Here is a 21,067-nt window from a genome sequence, read left to right as displayed (position 1 = left end):
AATAAAGGAGAAAGGAAAAAAAGAAAAGTAAATAATAAAAGGAAAAGGAAAAGGAAAAAAGAAAAGAAAAAGGAAAATAAATACCTACTGCCTGTAGCAGTAGCGTGTTTTAGTAGACAACGATATAGCTAAGTTAGCCATAGCGCTTTTCTGGACAAGCGCTACCGCAATGTTTGACTTAACCCCGGCGCAGTCCCCCCCCCCCTCCCCCGGCCACTTCCCCTAAATCCCCACTCACCTCTGCTGTCGCCATCGTCGTCGCCCTACATCACCGTCGCCCTCGGCACGCCGTCTACTGCCCGTCCTCACCGCGCGCCCGAGCCCCGACCCCGACCTTAACGCCGCTCGCGCCCTCCCTCGGCCGCTCTGCCTCCTCCTGCTCCTAACTCCGCCGACGCCCGAGGTGAGCACGCCTACGTACACCTCCTCCTCCTCCACCCCTACCTCTGCCTAGCTAGGGTTCCTAGGGTTCATCAGATTAGCTAGGGTTCATGTAATTAGTTAGGGTTCATCAAATTAGCTAGTACTTGTACATGCTTAAGTAGTTGTATAGTTGTTGTCCACCCAATGTTGTTAACTAAATATATTTATTAGGACAAATTTGTATATGCTTAAGTAGTTAACTAAATATAATTTTTAGGACAAATTTGTATATGCTTAAGTAGTTAACTATATTTATTTAGGGTTGTATAGTTGCTTAAGGACTTGTATAGTTGTTCTGCATCCAATGTATGCTTAATTAGTTGTATAATTCCTAGGGTTCATCAATGGGTGCTTAAGTAGTTGTAGATGCTTAAGTAGCTAGTTAGGGTTCGTCTAATTAGTTAGGGTTCATCAAATTAGTTAGTACTTGTAGATGCTTAAGTACTAGGGCAATAGGGTTAGGGCAGTAGGGTTTAACTAGAAATGTTAGGGCACTAGGGTTTAATGTTAATTAGGGTAGTAGGGTTTAGTTTAGAGAGAAAAATCAATGTAAAAACATAAATTTCTATTAGTGTTGCAACTCCAGTAGGTTCTTAATTTTTACTGACTTTTTATTATGAAAATTTTTAGTAAATAATTTGAATTGAGTTCTAGGGTTCATAATTTGAAATTTAGGACCGAAATTGAGTTCTAGGGTTCATAATTTATATTAGGACAACAATTTAGGACCAAAATATGTAAAGGTTCTAGGTTTCTAGCTGACTTGGATGCCACGGTCAATGTAGTTCCCATAGTACTTCAGAAGCAAGGAGAATCCTTTAGCACATAACAAGAACAGATATGGCGATATTGGGCATCCCAACCGAAGTCCTCTTGATGGGGTAAAGAAAGGCAGCAGCTCCCCGTGAACGCGAACAGAGAACCGAACTGAGGTTACACATTTCATGATTAGTCTTACCATGTTGCCGGCAAATCCAAGTGTCAAGAGCATGGTCTCAAGAAAGTGCCACTCGACGCGGTCATAAGCTTTCATCATGTCAGTTTGATGGCACACGAGTAGTTTCTTCCTTTCTTCCGCCTTTTCATCGTATGAACACTTTCATATGCCACTAGGACATTGTCCATGATCAAACGACCTGGAACGAAAGCACTTTGTTCTTCACTGACAATCTCGTCCATGCATGGCCTCAGTCGATTGGTGACCGCCTTGACAACCATCTTATAAAGAACAGGGCATAATGCAATGGGGGCGATATTGTGAAATATTCTGTGGGTAACGCACCTTTGGAATTAACGTAATCGAAGTGTCATTTAGTCCAGCTGGTAGCTCACCACCGTTCAAAAAATCAAGCACCACTGGAATTATGTCATCTTTCAATAAGTTCCAATAGCGCCGATAAAACCCTGCTGTGAATCCATCCACCCCGGGCGCCTTCGACGGTGCCATTTGGAATAGTGCAGTGGTTATCTCGGAGGTTTCGTAGGGCTTACACAACAAGTCATTCATAGCCGGTGTGACTCGACTAGGAACATGTGATAACAGATCATAACAATTACTATAACCTTGTGAGGTGTATAGTTCTTGATAGAAAGCAAGGATTTGTCCTTATCTTCTTCTCCCGAGGCACAAACTGAGACGTTTGGTCGTTGTAGATTTGCAATCTTATTAATGAGTTTGCGCTGCTTTGCTTGCGCCTGGAAATAGGCCATGTTCCGATCCCCTTCACGCAGGTAAGGAACCCGAGAGCGCTGTTTCAACCATATCTCCTCCAACCGGAGGGCTTCCCTGAGCTTCGACATGGTGACCTTTTCTTCGTCAGATGGGCCACGTCCCACCGACTGACAACGTAGCCTATCCAGCAGTTTTTGAAGTTGCCTGACAGTCCTAGTCAGACATCCAATCTCGCGGACTCCCTATGGCACTAGCGTATGCTGCATGGCTTCTAGGGAATCCATAACGCTGTACAGACCTGGCTGCTGCACTTGAGCGCGCCAAGTATCAGCGACCAGCTGCTCATAATCACTATGGGGTTGCCAAACATTCTCATAGCGGAAGGGTTTCTGCGCATGTGAGCTGCTGTTGTAGTTTTGTCGTCGTAGATCGGCCACCACAAAGCAGCGGTTAGATTCTGCTGAGCACACATGGCGGGCACGGGCGTGCTCAAAATTCTGCCTGAATTCCTCGTTGGCAAAAGCCCGGTCCAAGCGGGCTTTAACATTAGCATCTTCAGGTTACCCGTTGTCCCATGTATACGGCACCCCCGACCATCCAAGATCCTGGAGAGCACAGTCATCCATGACATCTCAAAAGGCTCTCATTTGCCATTCCGGTCAAGCTGCACGACTAAAGTGTTCATCCCCGTATAGGGTTTCGTTGAAATCACCCATACATAGTGTTGGAAATATGCCCTAGAGACAATAATAAAAGGATTATTATTATATTTCCTTGTTCATGATATTGTCTTTTATTCATGCTATAATTGTATTATTCGGAAATCGTAATACACGTATGAATACATAGACCATAATATGTTCCTAGTAAGCCTCTAGTTGACTAGCTCGTTGATCAACAGATAGTCATGGTTTTCTGACTATGGACATTAGATGTTGTTGATAACGGGATCACATCATTAGGAGAATGATGTGATGGACAAGACCCAATCCTAAGCATATCACAAGATCGTGTAGTTCGTTTTGCTAGAGCTTTTCCAATGTCAAGTATCTTTTCCTTAGACCATGAGATCGTGCAACTCTCGGATACCGTAGGAGTGCTTTGGGTGTACCAAACTCACAACGTAACTGGGTGACTATAAAGGTGCACTACAGGTATCTCCGAAAGTGTCTGTTGGGTTGACACGGATCGAGACTGGGATTTGTCACTCCGTTATGGAGAGGTATCACTGGGCCCACTCGGTAGTGCATCATCATAATGAGCTCAAAGTGACCAAGTGTCTGGTCACGGGATCATGCATTACGGTACGAGTAAAGTGACTTGCCGACAACGAGATTGAACGAGGTATTGGGATACCGATGATCGAATCTCGGGCAAGTAACATACCGATTGACAAAGGGAACTGTATACGGGGTTGATTGAATCCTCGACATCGTGGTTCATCCGATGAGATCATCGAGGAGCATGTGGGAGCCAACATGGGTATTCAGATCCCGCTGTTGATTATTGACCGGAGAGCCGTCTCGGTCATGTCTGCTTGTCTCCCGAACCCGTAGGGTCTACACACTTAAGGTTCGGTGACGCTAGGGTTATTAGGAAGACTTGTATGTGATTACCGAATGTTGTTCGGAGTCCCGGATGAGATCCTGGACGTCACGAGAAGTTCCGGAATGGTCAACTAAGCATTTACTAAAAATAAACTAGTTATATTAATTCAATTAGTTCAACTAAGCATTTACTAAAAATAAACTAGTTCGTTCTATATATTAATTCAACTAGTTCAACTAAACATTAACATATTTCTAATTCATCGATGATAACATTTCTAACATTCTAAAAATAAACTAGATAGTTCTAATTCATCTAAACATTATAGAAAACAGAAAATAAGTAAAAATATATGTGTGTGTACTACGTGTGTGTGTGTGTACGTACATGTGTAGTATACGTGTAGTGTGTGTGTGTGTGTGTTTGTGTGTGTCTGTGTTTATGTGTGTGTGTAGTGTGTGTGTGTGTGTATGTGTGTGTGTGTGTGTGTGTGTGTGTATGCGTGTGTGTGTATGGAGTGGGCCGGGCGCGTACGGGTGGCGGGGGCAGCGACGACGGGCGGCGAGGGCCGGGGACGGCGACGAGACGGGCCGGCGGCGGCCGGGGATGGCGACGAGACGGGCGCGGCGGGGGCGGCGACGACGACGGGCGGCGGGGGCGCACGGCGACGACGATGACGGGCGGCAGGGGCGGCGAGGGCGACGGCACGGCAGCGCGGCGGCGTCGGCGTCGTCGTCGAGATCGAGACTCTCTCGCGCGAGAAGTGGAACAAAGCGGTGACGAGATAACTGATTTTCCGTAAGTGTCATATATATCGGGGGGGCCTTTAGTACCGGTTGGAGCCACCAACCGGTACTAAAGGCCAATTTTGGCCAGCCCAAGTGGCGGGAAACTGGGCCTTTAGTACCGGTTGGTGACTCCAACCGGTACTAAAGGGCAACACATTAGTACCGGTTGGAGCCATCAACCGGTACTAATGGCCGTGCGCTGCCACCGCAGTGCGCTATGTTTAGTCCCACCTCACCGAGCGAAGGGCAGCCGCACTGATTTATAAACCCAGCCGCGGCTGCCTTTTTGAACTCCTCTATTTAGCAGGCTTCTGGGCCTAACTAGGTCGCGCTGCCCTGTGAGCCTGCTGGCCCTACTGGGCATGTATTTGCACACCCAAGGTCTGGCAGGCCCACAGGGCAGCGCCCCAACATTCTTCTTCCTCTTCTTCTTCTTCTTCTTCTTCTTCTTCTTCTTCTTCTTCTTCTTCTTCTTCTTCCTCCTTCTTCTTCCTCTTCTTCTTATTCTTCTTCTTCTTCTTCTTCTTCTTCTTCTTCTTCTTCTTCTTCTTCTTCTTCTTCTTCTTATTTCTGCGTAGTTTTTTGTATAGTTTTTTCTTTTCTATTATATTTATTTTCTTCTATTTATTTGTGAGTAATTTTTCATCTAGTTTGCCAAAATTCAACATTTTCAGAGTTCATTTTGTAGTGATTTTCAATTTCATGGTCATTTTGTAAACGATTGAAAAATAGCAAATATAATTTTTTTTCTTTTCTGCTTTATTTTTTCTTCTATTTATTTCTGAGTAGTTTTTTCTTTTCTGCTATATTTATTTTCTTCTATTTATTTCTGAGTAGTTTTTTATTTTGTTTTTTTCTTTTCAGCTATAGTTTTTCTTCTTTTCTGCTATTTTCTCTTTTCTGCAAAACTTGATGGTCAAAGTCTGGAGTTATAACTTAAAAAAAAAGAAATGTCGACGTGCAATTAGTTTTTGCCATAACAGAAGAAGTCCGGAGTTGTAATAAGTTATTAAAAATAAAAAAGAGGTGCAATGCTCGTTAATTTGCTTCAATCCTTTCGGAATAGTGTAAACTGCACTGCGCATAGCTCCATGCAGTCTACCGTATTCCTGAAGGCTTGAAGCTAAGCAACGTGAGCATTGAGCCTCTTCTTCATCGTCTCTGCACTCAGGGCTTATAAACCGCTCCTAGTCCCTCTCACTTCGCGAGGTGGGACTAAAAAACAGCTTGCCATAACCTCATTAGTACCGGTTCGTGGTACGAACCGGCACTAAATGGTGGTGGTGGGGCCATAGCCTGACCGCAGGCTGACACAACCTCTTTAGTACCGGTTCATGGCATGAACTGGTACTAAAGGTTCGCCACGAACCGGTGCTATTGATCGCCGCCACGAACCGGCACTAGTGTACACATTAGTGCCGGCTGAAATTCCAATCGGCACTATTGTGCTTCACATTTGACCCTTTTTCTACTAGTGACACTTAAGGTTCGGTGACGCTAGGGTTATTAGGAAGACTTGTATGTGATTATCGAATGTTGTTCGGAGTCCCGGATGAGATCCTGGACGTCACGAGGAGTTCCGGAATGGTTCGGAGGTGAAGATTTATATATGGGAAGTTGTCATACGGTCACTGAAAAGTTTCGGGGGCATATCGGTATTGTACCGGGGCCACCGGAGGGGTTCCGGGGGTCCACCGAGAGGGGCCACCTCTCTCGGAGGGCCTCATGGGCCGTAGGGGGCAGGGAACCAGCCCTTGGAGGGCTGGGCGCACCCCCGTTGGGACCATGCGCCTAGGGTTGGGGGGAAACCCTAGTGGGGGCGCCCCCCTTGCTTGGGGGGCAAGCCCCCTCCCTGGCCGCCGCCCCCCCTCTAGATCTCATCTAGAGGGGGCCGGCCCCCTTTCCCTTTCCCCTATAAATAGAGGGGCGAAGGGAGGGCTGCACACCTGATCCAAGGCGCAGCCCCTCCCCTCCCCAACACCTCTCCTCCTCCGTTAAGTGCTTGGCGAAGCCCTGTCGGAGTACTGCCTCTCCACCACCACCACGCCGTCGTGCTGCTGCTAGAGCCTTCTTCCTCAACCTCTCCTTCCCCCTTGCTGGATCAAGAAGGAGGAGACGTCATCCGCTCCGTACGTGTGTTGAACGCGGAGGTCTTGTCCGTTCGCCACTTGGTCATCGGTGATTTGGAACACGGCGAGTACGACTCCATCATCCCCGTTCTCTTGAACGCTTCCGCTCGCGATCTACAAAGTGGTATGTAGATGCATCTCTCCTTTCACTCGTTGCTTAGATGAACTCATAGATGGATCTTGGTGAAACCGTAGGAAATTTTTTTATTTTCTGCAACGTCCCCCAACACATAGCCACTCTGAATGAGGAATGCCATGTAGGGTACGGAGGAAACACCAACTGTGGTGTCTGTTTTCAGCTCTTGGCGCTCCATAAAAGCCAGTGAATATCCAATTAACAGAGGTATCAAGGACATCACACACCACAACATCGATGTGGGCTGATCTGTAGTTCTTGAGTTCAACAGAAACATCTTTGGACCAATAGAGACCAATGCCCCCACTAAGCCCATTGCTGTCCACTGCAAAACAACCAGCAAACCCGAGAGTCTGCTTCATATGCTCAACACATTTCCCTTTGATCTTCGTCTCCATGACAAAAACCAACATGGGCCCTTCTTATTTCACAACATTGCGAAGCTCGTGAACTGCCTCGGGGTTCCCAAGCCCCCAACAGTTCTAGTTAGGCAGATCATTGGGACGGGCAGGGCTGTCCAGCAGCCTCTGCCAAAGTTCCTGAATTGCTCGGTGTGGGTTTCTTCTTTTTTGGTTCAGTCACCACATCATCATCCTCCTTGTCATCTCAAATCTGAGACATGGACGCCCCCATGGGCTCCTTGCCATCGCCCTCAGTTGCAGCATGGTTCATCAGAAGGGGGAGCTCCACTCTGCGATAAACCTGGGTAGGAGGCCCACCCTTACGTTTGGGTGCAGAATTGCGCTTCATGGGTGAACACTAGTAGAAAAGAGGGCTTTGGTCCACCCCGGGTTAGCCCATTAGTCCCGGTTCAGTCTAGAACCGAGACTAATGGGGGCATTAGTCCCGGTTCGTCCGCCCAGGGGCCACGTGGGCCATTTGTCCCGGTTCGTCTGGACCTTTTAGTCCCGGTTGGTGCCACGAACCGGGACTAAAGGGTGCGATGCCCATTAGTCCCGGTTCGTGGCACCAACCGGGAATAAAGGGTTAGACCTTTAGTCCCGGTTCGTGCCACGAACCGGTACTAATGCGGTTTGAGGCATTAGTACCGGTTCATGGCACGAACCGGTACTAAAGGTCCCATTTTCAAACTCCACCCCCCCTGTGGATCGCCTTTTCAGTTAAAAAAAAGAAAATGATGAAAATGTCAAAAAAATAAAAGAAAATAAGTTTCCCATGTGATATATGGTCTAGTTGTTGGGAAAATTTACAAATATGAATTTCGACTTTATTTGCAAAATCTCTCTAGAATTTAGTAAAATGGGCATAACTTTTGCATACGAACTCGGATGAAAAAGTTTTTTATATGAAAAATCATCTACTCGAAAAGTTACATCCAAATTTAACTGGGGGAACTCGTTAAACATTTCCAAAATCCTCAAAAACCTAACAGAAAAAAAGTTACGGGCCTTTTTAGATCTAGAGTGGGAAAAATCGAAAAAATTTCAAACTGTGGTCAAACAATGGTCAAACTAATTATTCTACAATATTAGTGTTATTAAATAATTATTTCAGTTATTTTGAATTTTGGTCAAATCTGGTCAAACTGTGGTCAAACAATGGTCAAACTAATTATTCAAGAAATATTAGTGTTACTAAATAATTATTGTTTTTTAAAACAATTGTTTCAAACTCAAACAGTGAAATGTGTCACTTCATGCTCAAGCACAATTCCTGAAGGTTAATAGGATTGACATCTTACTATTGTCAGGAAAACAACAAGTGCAGACTTGGAAACGAGGGACAATAGAACACGGAAGTTAAGCGTGCTCAGGCTGGGAGAGTGGGAGGATGGGTGACCGTTCGGGAAGTTAGATAATTTGGAATGATGAGGGGTGATTAGGGATTAGAGGATAAATTGAGCAGTGATGAGGGGTGGTGATTAGAGATTAGAGGTTAAAATAATTCAGAAATTTGAAAATCAAAAAAAGAATTCAAATTTTTTTTTTGTAAAATTTCCTTTAGTCCTGGTTGGTGCGTGGCCGCGGCCTTTAGTCCCGGTTCTTAAACGAACCGGGACTAAAGGGGAGAGACATTAGTAACGACCCTTTAGTCCCGGTTCAAAAACCAGGACTAAAGGGCCTTACCAACCGGGACAAAAGCCCCTTTATCTACTAGTGGAAGTTACCTCCGCTCCACCATCTGTTGCAGTATTGGAGTTTTTTGTGTCATTCTTGCTTGATCTTAAGTGTTGGTACTTTGAAGACCTCTCAGTAGATGCAGCTCATTTTTTCTCTTCCGACGGCCTTAGTCCTTTGCCAAATGGCAGATCCCCGTTCTCCTCTTTGGTACCAGGTACAGAATAGATCAGAGTGGCTAATGGGCCACAAGAGAAGCAAAAGTGGGGTATGTTTTCATATTGGATGTCATATGGATCTGTAGTTCCCCTTCTTGCAGAATCAATCAAAACCCACATCCTGAGGGGTTTGGCTACATCTAGGTTAACTCGGGCTCGCAGGTAGCCGCCCTCATGATCAAAGTGGATCGAAGTGTCCTCCTTATCGATCAGCTTTGCAATGGCCTTGCACCACGAATCGTTTCGCAGATTGAATGGAAGGTTAACAACTCGAGCCCAAACTTTTAGCTTGTCGAACATGAGCTCAGACGGGCACATGCACTTGTCGAAATCCGACAGTACAACTGCGTTTTTGCTGATGTGCCATGGATATCCATCCTACACACGATCACGGTCACGTCGTGTTGCAAACTCCGCGATGAACATGTTTTCCCCTACTACCAGGCCCTTAGGGTTTCCCCATGCGGGCCGGAGAGCGTTGGAGATAGTATTGATGTGGAGTTTGTTGCGGTGGAGGATCTTCCCTGCCACCATCCACTTCTCCGGCGCCTCCTCAACGCGATCATCTGGAACTAGTGGCGTTGCCTCCTCCTTTGAGATGTCAAGTTTCCCAGCTGTTCTTCCAGGCGCGCTCTGGCTGATCTCGGCGACAAGCCGCCCCTCGCCGCCATGCCGCCGCTGCTGGAGGGTGTCGCCATCTCCGGCCGGCGGAATCCCGGTGCGCCCCGCCGATCTGATCCGCGGGCGCCATCAGGTCCGCCAAACCCTAGTCGCCAGAGCTCTTAGGGTTTTCGGAAAAAAAGTAGCGGACGCGACTCGAGTGGGTCACATTCCCATGGATGGGCTCGGCCTGCTGGTGAGGCTAGTATATACTGGCGCCGACCCATTTACCTGTTAGATATTATACATAGAATTCCTCAAAAAAAAAATGTTAGATATACATAGAGCATTGCCCGATAGATCAAAGCGTCTCCTGCTTCTCCTCCTCGGCGGTGGACCTAACAGCCAGTAGACCCGATCCGCAAGGTAGCTAGGTTCCGACCCCCAACCCTAATCAGTAGTTCCTATCTATCCGGTTCCAACCCGGCGTGATTTCTCGAGTCTTCGGTGATTGATTGGTGCTTGTTTGCAGGCCTGCGACGATGGCGGCTTCCCTTCGGGCTGCGGCGACGAGGATCCTGCGTCCGGCTGGGCATGGGCTTCGCCGACTCGGCCACACCCAGGAAGTATCTTGACCTCCGTTACATCTCCAGCTCGCTATTTTATCTATGGCCTGATGCCTGATTCTTGCTCTGATTGGTGGAGGCCCTTCCTTCTGCTCGACTTGCTATTCTATATTATAGTATCATCATAGGTACGAACGGATATCTTAAATCATGCATCTTTTTTTATTTCCAATTAGATTTAGATTGACACTCCTATCTTGCTGTGCTGCTTAACGTGTTGGTTTTTTTTTTTCGAGAATGACGGGGGAGCGGGAGCTCCACCGGTTGTTATATTACTCGAAACGACGAGGCGTCATACAGTGTTTTCCATCGAGGAGATAAAAAACAACAAGATAAAGAGGCAAAAAACAAAAAAAGAGAGAGAGGAAATCTAAGCGCCCGAGAGAAGGAAGGAGCGGAACAGGAGGAGCTGTTCCCTCGGTCCAGTCTCAAAACGGTTGGACCACATGAGCGTATCATCGGCCGCGCGCCGGAGCACGTTGCCAGCCCCGCAGCTGATGGAGTTGAAGACCACATTGTTCCTGGCTTTCCACACATTCCAGAGCAGGATGAAGAGGCCATCCGGCCAGGCAGCACTGTCGACCTGCGCCGCGGGCGTTGTGGAGAGAATCTCCCCAACGGAGAGAAAGGGGCCCAGGCCGAGACCGGCCCAGACCGGCGCCACACGAGGACAGGCCGCGAAGAGATGGTCCGTCGTCTCCTCCGCCTGGCAGGATGCACACGAAGATGAAGGAGCACAGTTTTTGGCGTACAGGTTAGCCCGGGTGCTAAGCCGATCGCCAACCAGGAGCCGAGCAAAAATCTTGATTTTGCTAGGGAGCCGGGAGCCCCAAATGTCGATGGAGACCTGGTCGAGAACGCCGTGAGGCGACAGGACGCGGAAAGCAGCCCGCGAGCTGAAAGCAACGTCGTCGCCCCACGCCATGAGGCGACGGTCGTGCACTCCCAGTAGGCGAACACCCCGCAGGAGAGCGTGCACGTCGGCAAGCTGAGCGCCCGCCACCGCAGAAAGCCTCGGCTGAAGCGCGAGGCCGTCCTCCATGACCGCAGCGACGGAAGCATTGGGCCGCGTCGAGTGGGAGAAAAGCGCCTCGTAGGTGAAACAGAGCGCACCGCCTAGGAGCCACCGATCCTGCCAGAAAGAGGTAGTGCGCCCATCACCAAGGTGCACCCGGGTGATGGATCTGTAGGTCGGGAGCGCCGCCTGGATGATTGTCTGGAGGAACGAAGGCGCCGAGCAGGGGTCCCCAACGTCGCCCCTGAGCTCACGGAGGAACCAGAGCTTCCAGGGCGGGGAGCCGGGCCGACGAAGAGCATCCACAAAGTTGAGAAGAAGGCACATATTTTGCCGCTGGAGGTCGCGCATGCCGAGCCCACCTTCCTGCACATCAACACACACCTTGTCCCAAGCAATTAAACAGCGAGCACCGGAGCAAGTATCTTTGCCGGTCCATGAAAGCACGACGCCGACGATCAATTTGCTCAATCACTCCAGGGGCAGCATATAGGAGCACATAAAATAAGTGGCAAGGTTATTAAGGACCGCGTTGCAGAGGACAAGCCTACCACCTGAGGAAAGGAGAAGAGCGCGCCACCCGGACAAATAGCGGTCAAAAGACCTTATGAGGGGGTCGTAAGCAGAGATGGGGAGTTTGAGAGGGGAGAGAGGAAGACCGAGGTAGGGTTGGGGAAAGGTGGAGATAGGGCATCCGAGGATCGAAGCCATTTCAGTTGACAGCTCGGGGGCGCAATGCATGGGAATGAACCTAGACTTATGGAAATTAATAGCAAGCCCGGTCGCGAGGGCAAAGGCATCGAGAGTTTTTTTGAGAAGGGTGACGGAGGGAATGTCGGCGCGACAAAGGATAAGGGTATCATCTGCATATTGCAGGACATGGCAAGGGAGGGAGGCGTCGATTGGGTGCGCCAGCTGCCCGGTAGCGCTGGCCGTCTTGATCAGGCGCTGAAGGACATCGGCCACAATGATAAAGAGATAAGGAGATAGGGCGTCGCCTTGGCGGAGGCCGTTGCGGCAAAGGATCCAGTCCCCGGGAACATTATTAAGGAGAACCGACGTGTGCCCGGTTGAGAGGATGGCATGGATCCATCCGCACCAACGTTCGTCAAACCCGCGCGCAGACAAGATCGTGAGAAGGCTTGACCAGTTGACAGAGTCAAAGGCTTTGCGGAAGTCGATTTTAAACACTACAATGGGGACCTTACGCACATGGCAGGCACGGAGGAGGTCCGCAGCGTACACGATGTTCTCAGAGATGCGCCTTCCGGGAAGGAAACCCGTCTGGTCGGGGTCCACCAAGGAGTGGATGTGCCGCTGAAGGCGAGTGCAGAGGGCTCTCGTGATGGATTTCATGATGCAGTTTTGCAGCGAGATGGGCCGGAAATCCGAGGGGGAGCGAGCCGCTTCCGTTTTAGGAAGGAGAACCAGGAAGGCACGGTTGATCCTAGTGAGGTCGATAGTGCCGGCAAAGAAGTCATGGAAAACTGCCTGCACATCGGCAGAAAGGATATCCCAAAAGGAGACGTAGAAAGACGGGCCAAACCGTCAGGGCCGGGGCTTGACAGGCGGTTCATGTCAAAAAAGGCGTTTCGAATCTCGTCCGCAGTGAAGGGGACCGAGAGGGAGGCTGGGAGAGGGGTTGCGTCGGGGTACAAGCCGGAAACAGAGAAAGTCCAGGCACAGGGGGTCGTGGTGCCGAGAAGGGATTTGTAGTAATCCCGGAGGGCGAGCGCCTTGTCCTCATGGGAAGAGACTTCGCGCCCCTCGAGGGGGAGGACAGGGATGTAGTTCCTACGAAAGCGAGCGGAAGCAGATGCATGAAAAAATCCCGTATTTTCATCACCGTCAATGGCATAGCGGAATTTTGCCCTAAGTTTCCAATAGGTGACACGCTCCTTAACAGAGACATGCAGAGCTTCGACGGTGAGGGTACGAAGAAGGGCCTCTAGGGAAGAGAGATGGCGGCTCTCCTCAATACGATCGAGGATGTCAATAAGCACGCGACAGTCGGTCTCGCGCTGAGCAGCCGGTGCAACTCTCCTAGCCCAGCGTTTACAGCTGAGGCGGCACTGACGAAGCCTATCCACAAGGCGAGCGCCTGCGTCAGCCCGAAACGCGGATAGCCAAGCAGAGCGGATGGAGTGACGAAAGGACGGATGAAGCGCCCAAGATTTCTCGAACCGAAAAATGCGCGTCTTGGGGGCCGCCGAGGAGATGGATGCAAGCAGGGGGACATGGTCAGAGGTGGAGCGTGTAAACGAGGAAATCATGGAGGTGGGGAAAGCACTATCCCAGGTAGTGTTAATGAGAACCCGGTCGAGGCGAGCAAGAATCGGGGAGGTTTGACGGCTAGACCACGTAAACCGACGGTCCCGGAGAGGAAGGTCGATGAGCGCGAGATCTTTAATGAAGTCATTGAACCATTTGGCCTCAGAGCGGGAGAAGTTATCGTTGCTACGGTCTTCAGGCGACCTAATGAGATTAAAGTCACCTAAGATAGCCCAAGGGACGGGGGAAGGGGGAGCGTGGCCGGCCAGCTCGGCGAGAAAGGCTTCTTTGGCACTGTGGACGCAGGGGGCATACACGTTGGTGATCCGAAGGGGAGAGCCATCTTGGCAAAGAGAGAGGTCCACGGAGAGGGCGTGAGAGGTGGCAATGTGGTGAGAAAGGGAGAAAACATCTGCGTTCCAGGCTGAACAGACCCCTCCCGAAGCGCCAACCGAGTCGATGTAGAGAGAATTACGCAGAGAGGGGGGGAGGAACATTTCCGTTTTAGCAGTAGGGGGGCGCTCAAGTTTGGTTTCTTGGATCGCAACAAAGGAGGGTTGCATGGCCTCGAAATTAGCACGGACATCACGGCACTTGCATGCATCGCCGAGTCCACGGACATTCCAGGTACACAGCGAAAACAGCCTAGTCATGGGGGATTGGGTAAGCAACAGGAAGAAAACCGAAGGTAAAAAACACCAGAAGTGATGAGAGGCACAAGCGGGCCTAAGGCCATTACACACCCCACGGGGGGAAAAGAGAAAAGGCAAAAAGATAAGGTGCTCCGGCAGCCATGCAAGGCCCACGGACAGGAGCACCGAACCACTCCTGGCGATCTAGAGGAGAGGAAGGAAGGAGTCGGGGGGAACAAGCTTCAGCCACACGGGGCCTTACAACTGCCCAGCAGAATTTACTATGAAACCCGGATTCCTTTTTGCTTATAATTAAGGAAAAAGTATATCTTTCGTTCTTTAATTCTTTTGAAAGTCTTGATTTGGTCCCTCGACTCTAAAACCGGCAATAATCCCTCAACTTTTCAAACAAGATAAGTTTAGTCCCTCATCTCAGCAATCTCGGTATCTTTGTTGAGTCGACCCGGTTTTGACCGGTCTTTGCTGATGTGGCAAACTTTCTCCCTCGTATCTCTTTTTCCTCTCGTCGCTCTAGTGGGCATTTAATCGAGCAACTAGCATGCACGCCTGCACTTCCACCACCGACACCAGCTCGTCATCCGACTAGGCAACACAAGCTAGGAGCACGCCGCGGGCACCACCGACCGGACCTACACGCGTCCTCGTCGCGGATGCTTGATGATTGTGTGGTACTCGTTGCCGAAGCGAGAGCAGGCTGCTGGTCCGGAGGTGTGCGGGTATGATGGAGAGCACGTGGCACGTGGAGGGTGCCGGACATGGCACTGATGTGACGGCGGTGTGGCAGTCAAACCCAGACGACGCGTCAAATTTTAGTCAAAACCATGTCCACATAGGAAGAAAAACCACTGAAAGTGGTATGAGGGACCAAACATATCCGGTTTGAAGAGTTGAGGGACTAAGGTTTGCCAACTTTGGAGTTGAGGAAGTAAAGCGAGACTTTCAAAAGAGTTGAGGGACGGAAAATATACTTTTCCTTATAATTAATATAAGCTGCACTCCGACATCTCACGTCTAAATTATTTGGTCATCAATTCTCAATCGATGCTGCTTTTGTGTTTCCAGCATTCCGGATCCACCCGTGCCTTGGAGGAAGGGTACCCTACAGTGCAAATCCAACAGAAGAAGGAGGAGCTCTACGATCTCATCGCCGATGCCTATGCCAATTCCGAGACTTCCCAGGCTGATAGATATGTGCTCAAGGTTCTCTCCACACAAATCAAGCCGAGGCCACGGGACCCTCAGTGGTAATATATCTATCAACCATATGAGACATATATATTTGCTCTGTTTTTTCCTCTAGGGGTTGACCCTCGATGTGCTATGTCAACCATATGTGTGTAGAAGACATAGATATTTGTTCTGTTTTTCCTCTGATACATGAATTGATATATTGTATATCGGACCATCTCATCTCGCCTACCTACATGCAGGTGTGAGATAACTACAATCAAGAAGGCGGGCGAGTGGTTTCTGGGAGGGTTTTATTTTGTTGGTGGTATCATAATTCTTAGTGGGCTTGCTCAGGGTGTGCGTAAGCGGGCGGAGCTCGAGATGCCCAAGCCTGTGGAGCCGCGCAGAATCAAAAAGAAACTGCAGAAGCAAGTCGAGTGAAGACGAAATGCATCTTGTTTGATGGAGAAGCAAGGCGGATATTAGTTCTTCTCCAACACTCTCTTATTCAGGCCTCTTAAACTATGGCAAATCGTTAGGATTTATCATTTCTGTGAACTATATATATATATGTCTATGATGTGCCACCTATGAGTGGAGTAGTATTATTACTGGATGATCTGTGATCGCATTGTAAGATATTTTGTGATGTTGCTGACATGGTACGTTATCCTTTCTGTTTGAGTAAATTGTGTGAACATTAGTCTCATCATGTATTGTTGTCGGCGAGAGCAGCGGCGAGACCTGCTTGTGTAGGGCTTCTGCTTCTGCTAAGGCAGCTAATTTTTTTTCTTTAGCTGTATATTTTTTTAGTAAAAAAAATGTATGAATTGTTGTCTGCGTGACCCCCTCGTGCTGGCCTTCTGCCGCTGCATTGGTTTGAGTAAGTTGTATGAAAAGAATTCATGCATTGTTGTGGGCTGCTGCTGCTGCTGCTGCTGAAGGATGTCAGCTAAATTTGTTTGTCTATCTGTTGATGACTACTTACTTCCTCGAGACGAACCATGCATCTGTTGATGACTACTTACTACCTCGAGACAAACCATGCATGCATTTCCAATGACTCGCGCGGAGATGCTAAGCTTGAATTGCTCCCTCCATCCCAAAATAAGTGTTTTGAGCTCAGTACAAATTTGTACTAGAGCTAGTACAAAGTTGAGACACTTATTTTGGGATGGAGGAAGTATAAATTATCCAGACCACTACACGGACCACCTTAACCAAGTCACTCCCGGCAACAGCATGTGCATGTCCCTTCGTGGTGAGATAGAGGTGGAGGACGTTCTTCATGGCGACAGCAAGCCTGGACATTGTTGTCGTTGGTCTCCACTTTTCTCCTGTCTTTACTAGCCCGATACTCCGGCATGTCTTCACTAGCTCGATACCCCGAGGACACCCCGACGAGGACAGCTCTGCAAGTTTCATCTTTGTAACTTCGCCCAGTCACAACATTGATGTTATTTTAGCTTAGGGTGCCGATCACCGTAGCGGCGCCGCACGAGATAGACCCCTCCATCGGGGCCATCTCGTTATCGTCGCATCTCTGCCCTTGACCATGTTAACATGTAGCACCTCACCTTCTCTATTCCTTTCGAGCGCAGCAGCTGCTGCTGTTTCCGCCGCCATGCACCACCCACAAGCGACTCACGCCACTAAGGCGATATGTCATAAGGAGGGGACGTGAGAAGGAGGTGGCGCCTTCTTCCACTCCAGCACGAGCAGTTGTATGTCGTACGCAGCATCGTCAAGTCCCACCTGATGTCCCTACAAGTTATACTTTCCCTCGAGTTTATCCTCTATTGCCTGAATCGCCAGACCACAAGGATTTCGTTTGTGCCCTTTGCGCGGCGATTCGCGCATCGTGCGCGGTAGAATCAACCTTTGAGAAGAGAGTGAATTTTCAGCTCCGGGTGCATAGGCACCCTCTACGTATAGTAAAATAAAAAAAATCAGAAATATCTGAAGCTTTGCGACATCAAAGATGATCAAATTTTGTAGATGCTTGCAAGTTTTCATGCAAAAAAAAACCATTGGAGGAGCTTTACATACGAAAATATTTCAGTGCTTGTAGTTTTGAGCACTTTTAGCACTAAAATTTGAAACTTCTTTGTATACCTTTCTATACATAATATTTTGGCATAAAAACTTGCAAGAATCTACAAAGTTTGACCATCTTTGATGTTTCAAAGTTTCAGTTTTTTATTTTGTTTTCTATTTTCTTTATTTTGCTGTTCGTAGAGGGTGCCTAGTCACCCGGGAGCTATCACACCTTTTCGTTGACTAAGAGAGTGAACTAATTTAAATTTGGTTTGTACTGAATTTAAATCCAGCAAAGTTTTCAGAGACAACATATTTGGCACCTGTAAGAGTTTTGTAGTAATTTGGAACCTTACTAACATCACATCCAGAATGCAGTAGGAGAACCTTCAACAGGGTTGGGCACGAGGTAAGAGCGGCTAGGTCGGCATGGAGTGACTACGAGCTCGCTATTCTTCCCATGCTTAGCACGGAACATGGTCACAAGAAGCAGGTGCTGGGCATCGTTTATGATGTTGGTGCAGTAGCCTTGCCCAGTGATCGGCGTCCACATAGACATAGGCATGCTCTCGACGAGGCAGAACCTGCTGCGCCCAGTATGGACGAGCGCCTGGCTCATGCCATGTACCGGCCGCTCATGGAACCCAAGTTCCTGCTTGCACACTTTCCATGCCGGCGGTGGGACGGTGCCCACGCCAGTGCCGACGCTGTCGCGGAGGGGAGACGGAATATCGCACGAGCAGAGGTAGTTGCAGCCGCGTCTCCCAACACCGGGGCCACCGGCCGCTCGGATACCGACCCACGCGTCCAGGTCGCCGTCGTAGTACGCCCGGCCGTGGAACGGCAGGTGCCAGCCACCGCGGAGCGTGGGCTCACCGCCGCGGTAGGTGTCAATCGAGAAGGTGAAGGTAGACGACGCGAAGATGGTGTGGCCGTCCGGATAAACCGCGTACGACCTGACGAAGCTGTTGCTGACCCGGCGGTCGAGCGGGATCGAGGGCCAGAAGCTCCTCCAAGCCCAATCATTCGCTTTTCTATCGTCGTCGCTGTTGTACCCGTCGTACTCGTCGGCGTCCCGTCCGCGGCAAAGGTAGAACGGTGCTTCGCCATGGGCTCCATGTTTCAGTGTGTACAGCTTGTCCCCGGTGGCCACGCCGATGTAGCCGGAGCATAACTCATCCGGGAATGACTGCACAATGTCTAGCTTCGTCGTCTGGGTGTCGTAGACGAGGGTGAGTCCCTGGTCCCTGTCGTCATAGCCCTGGGAACATGTGACGACGATCTTGCTTCCTAGCTCCTAGGGCTTCGAGCTGTAGACGCGCACCGAGAGATTGGAAGCCCAGGCGGAGGACTGGCTCGGAGAGGCGACGCGGCGGGTCATCCTTGTGCGAAGCAGGCAATGGACGGATGCCCATGACCGCTTCCTCGTCGCCGCCGTCGAGATCGTCGATGTTGAGCTTGTAGATACTGTGCCCCATATTCCTCTCGTCCAGCACCACATACAGATGCCGCCGTCGCCGATCAAGTTCTAAATTGGTGTCGCAGGCGTATGCACGTGTATGGGTCATTGCGTTGGCGCCGCCGCCCAGAACGGCAGCTACCACGGCGTCGCATCCTGCGGGACGCCGGAGACGGGAGAGAAGGGGCTGAGATCTGCCAAGAACCGATCGCCACATGATGTGTTTGCGTTAGGTCGGTAATCGGTACACGACACGTACACGTGCACTATATGGTTTGTTTGGGTTCTTTGTCTTGCGAATCAAAGAAAATGCGGCCCTACCTAGTTACTTTCTTCCATATTTTCTAGATTCGGCAGAGACTCCGTCCCGTGACGCCCCCGCGAGCGTCCAGGAGGCCAGGTGGGGTGGTTTGCCGGCGGTACCGGCGGCAGTTGGGGCGCGGATTTGTTGAAAGTCGCATCCTTTGGTGGTGTTCTCGGGGCAGTCTAGATGTGGGGCAGCGGCTCTGGCTATGGGAGGCGTGTTGGTCGTGGGCTGACAGCGCGGCGTAGGTAAGAACTTCTCTGTACTACAGATACCTGCTAGTGCGCACTAACTTCGTTTGCGGTCTATTTTCAGCAATAGCAACACTAAGAACTATTTTCAATCGTTGTGTACGCAAATGGAGGAGGTGGTGATGTTTTTACCTCACATGGGTGGTGACATGCCATAGTCTTCAGATTGGTCTCACCCCTCCTACGCGTTAGACATAGTCCTTCTCTAGTACGACTTTGCTCTTTGTCGGCATTGATACTGTGTGTATCCGTATTGGCTTTGTATATCCTAATCACGTAGAGATCGGGTGCGTGCTTATTGTACCTGTATTCTCTCGATGTGAGTTATGAGCCAATAAAAAGTGTCCTTTATCGAAAAAAGAAGCCAAGGGCACTTACTTGAAGGGTACAAGTTAGTCATCCATAGCATATTTGAATGAGATTCGCATATTCACACACAATCGTATGTATGAATAAGTGACATGCTATCAACATCATTGGTCTAATATTTTTTTATAACAAGTGCATTATTGAAGCAGATATTGAATCAGTAGCCTCTTAATATTTTTTTGACTAAAAAACAAAGATGTCATTATCATTTCATCAGCTAAATGATATATGTGAGTGTTAATGAAATACAAGAATGACATATATACTCAGAAGACTAAACCGTAGCTCCAGCTTGATGTATATCATTGTCAAGTAACAGAGGTTGTTGAGACCGGCCTCCAAAAATTTTCAATTTGGAGGTCAACCAGAGGGGGTAGCGGGACTTGCCTGGCAACAAAGAAACTAAGGGCATGTACAATGATTGATAAGATAGTCTTGTTTTAAGTCTTGCATATAATTTAGAGATGACAAAAGAAATTGTCTACAATGGGTCATCTCTTACCCTTATTTTCAATAATTAGTTATTCCTAAAAACGTGGTGAGACATATTGCGTTAAGAGATCATCTCTTGTCTTCTCTTAGATAAGACAAGACAAGCCTTTTCTTATGGGTTCTCTCTCCTCCACCTCATCATTTATCCTACGTGGCAGTCCTAACTCCTAAGATAGCACCATTGTACATGCCCTAATAGATGTTGCGGATATTGTTTTTTATCGTTGTACACTTGGCCGACAAGTTGCTTGGTTTGACTGCTAGCCTGAATATGTTACTGCTAATAAGGTTCTCCGTGCTGAAAACCCAGTGGTCAGAATACATATGTTGATTCTTAATTGAGCCATTGTTAGGTGGTTCACACAACTGCCCTTCTTTTGACTGCAAGTACAATCACCATTGTTAGCTAGCAACCACCCAAATAACAGCACAGACTGTGCACACACGATGGAAATGCCGTGCAGAGTCAACGGATAAGTACAGGGCATCGATGCAGAACGTGGTGGCAGACTAATGTTACATTTGTTAGCACGTCCTCATCTAGCAAGAAAAATGGAGGACTAATTGAACATACAAGTGGCTGTTAAGATGCATTATAATTGAAGGCGTCCTTTCCTGCTCCAGTTTTATGTATTATAATGTGAATTATATACTGGGGCTCTCTTTCCCTGTCCTTATCAAGCACCAAGAGCTAGTTTTCGTCCTTCGATCGATGCAGTTGCACATGCTGAGCCAAAGGAAAGCTTTGGCTTGACCCATGCATCTCTCTAATACTCCAATCTAGCACACAAACACCTAGAAGAGTAGAGAAAAAAAGTAGAGAGCTCA

The 21,067-nt window shown here is 48.8% G+C and overlaps 1 protein-coding gene across 2 annotated transcripts; it reads left to right on the top strand.

Annotated features, from left to right (window-relative positions):
• Window positions 1-9,907: 9,907 nt before the first annotated feature.
• On the top strand, window positions 9,908-15,978 carry LOC123117845 (uncharacterized). 2 transcript variants are annotated; one of them, XR_006457539.1, is made up of 4 exons: window positions 9,908-10,018; window positions 10,125-10,346; window positions 15,220-15,401; window positions 15,588-15,978. XR_006457539.1 is itself a non-coding variant. In XM_044538514.1 (4 exons), the coding sequence occupies exons 2-4, from the start codon at window positions 10,135-10,137 to the stop codon at window positions 15,766-15,768; spliced, it is 447 nt and encodes a 148-aa protein (XP_044394449.1). In that variant the 5' UTR covers window positions 9,908-10,018; window positions 10,125-10,134; the 3' UTR covers window positions 15,769-15,978. The 2 variants fall into 2 exon arrangements, 1 of the variants encoding a protein (XP_044394449.1); XM_044538514.1 differs by having other exon boundaries at window positions 10,125-10,218.
• The last annotated feature ends 5,089 nt before the right edge of the window (window positions 15,979-21,067 follow it).

Source organism: Triticum aestivum, chromosome 5B (assembly GCF_018294505.1).
Source record: "Triticum aestivum cultivar Chinese Spring chromosome 5B, IWGSC CS RefSeq v2.1, whole genome shotgun sequence".
Classification (NCBI taxonomy): domain Eukaryota; kingdom Viridiplantae; phylum Streptophyta; class Magnoliopsida; order Poales; family Poaceae; genus Triticum; species Triticum aestivum.
The sequence above is the reverse complement of the archived record's forward strand: the minus strand, read 5'-3'. Positions and strand labels throughout refer to the sequence as shown.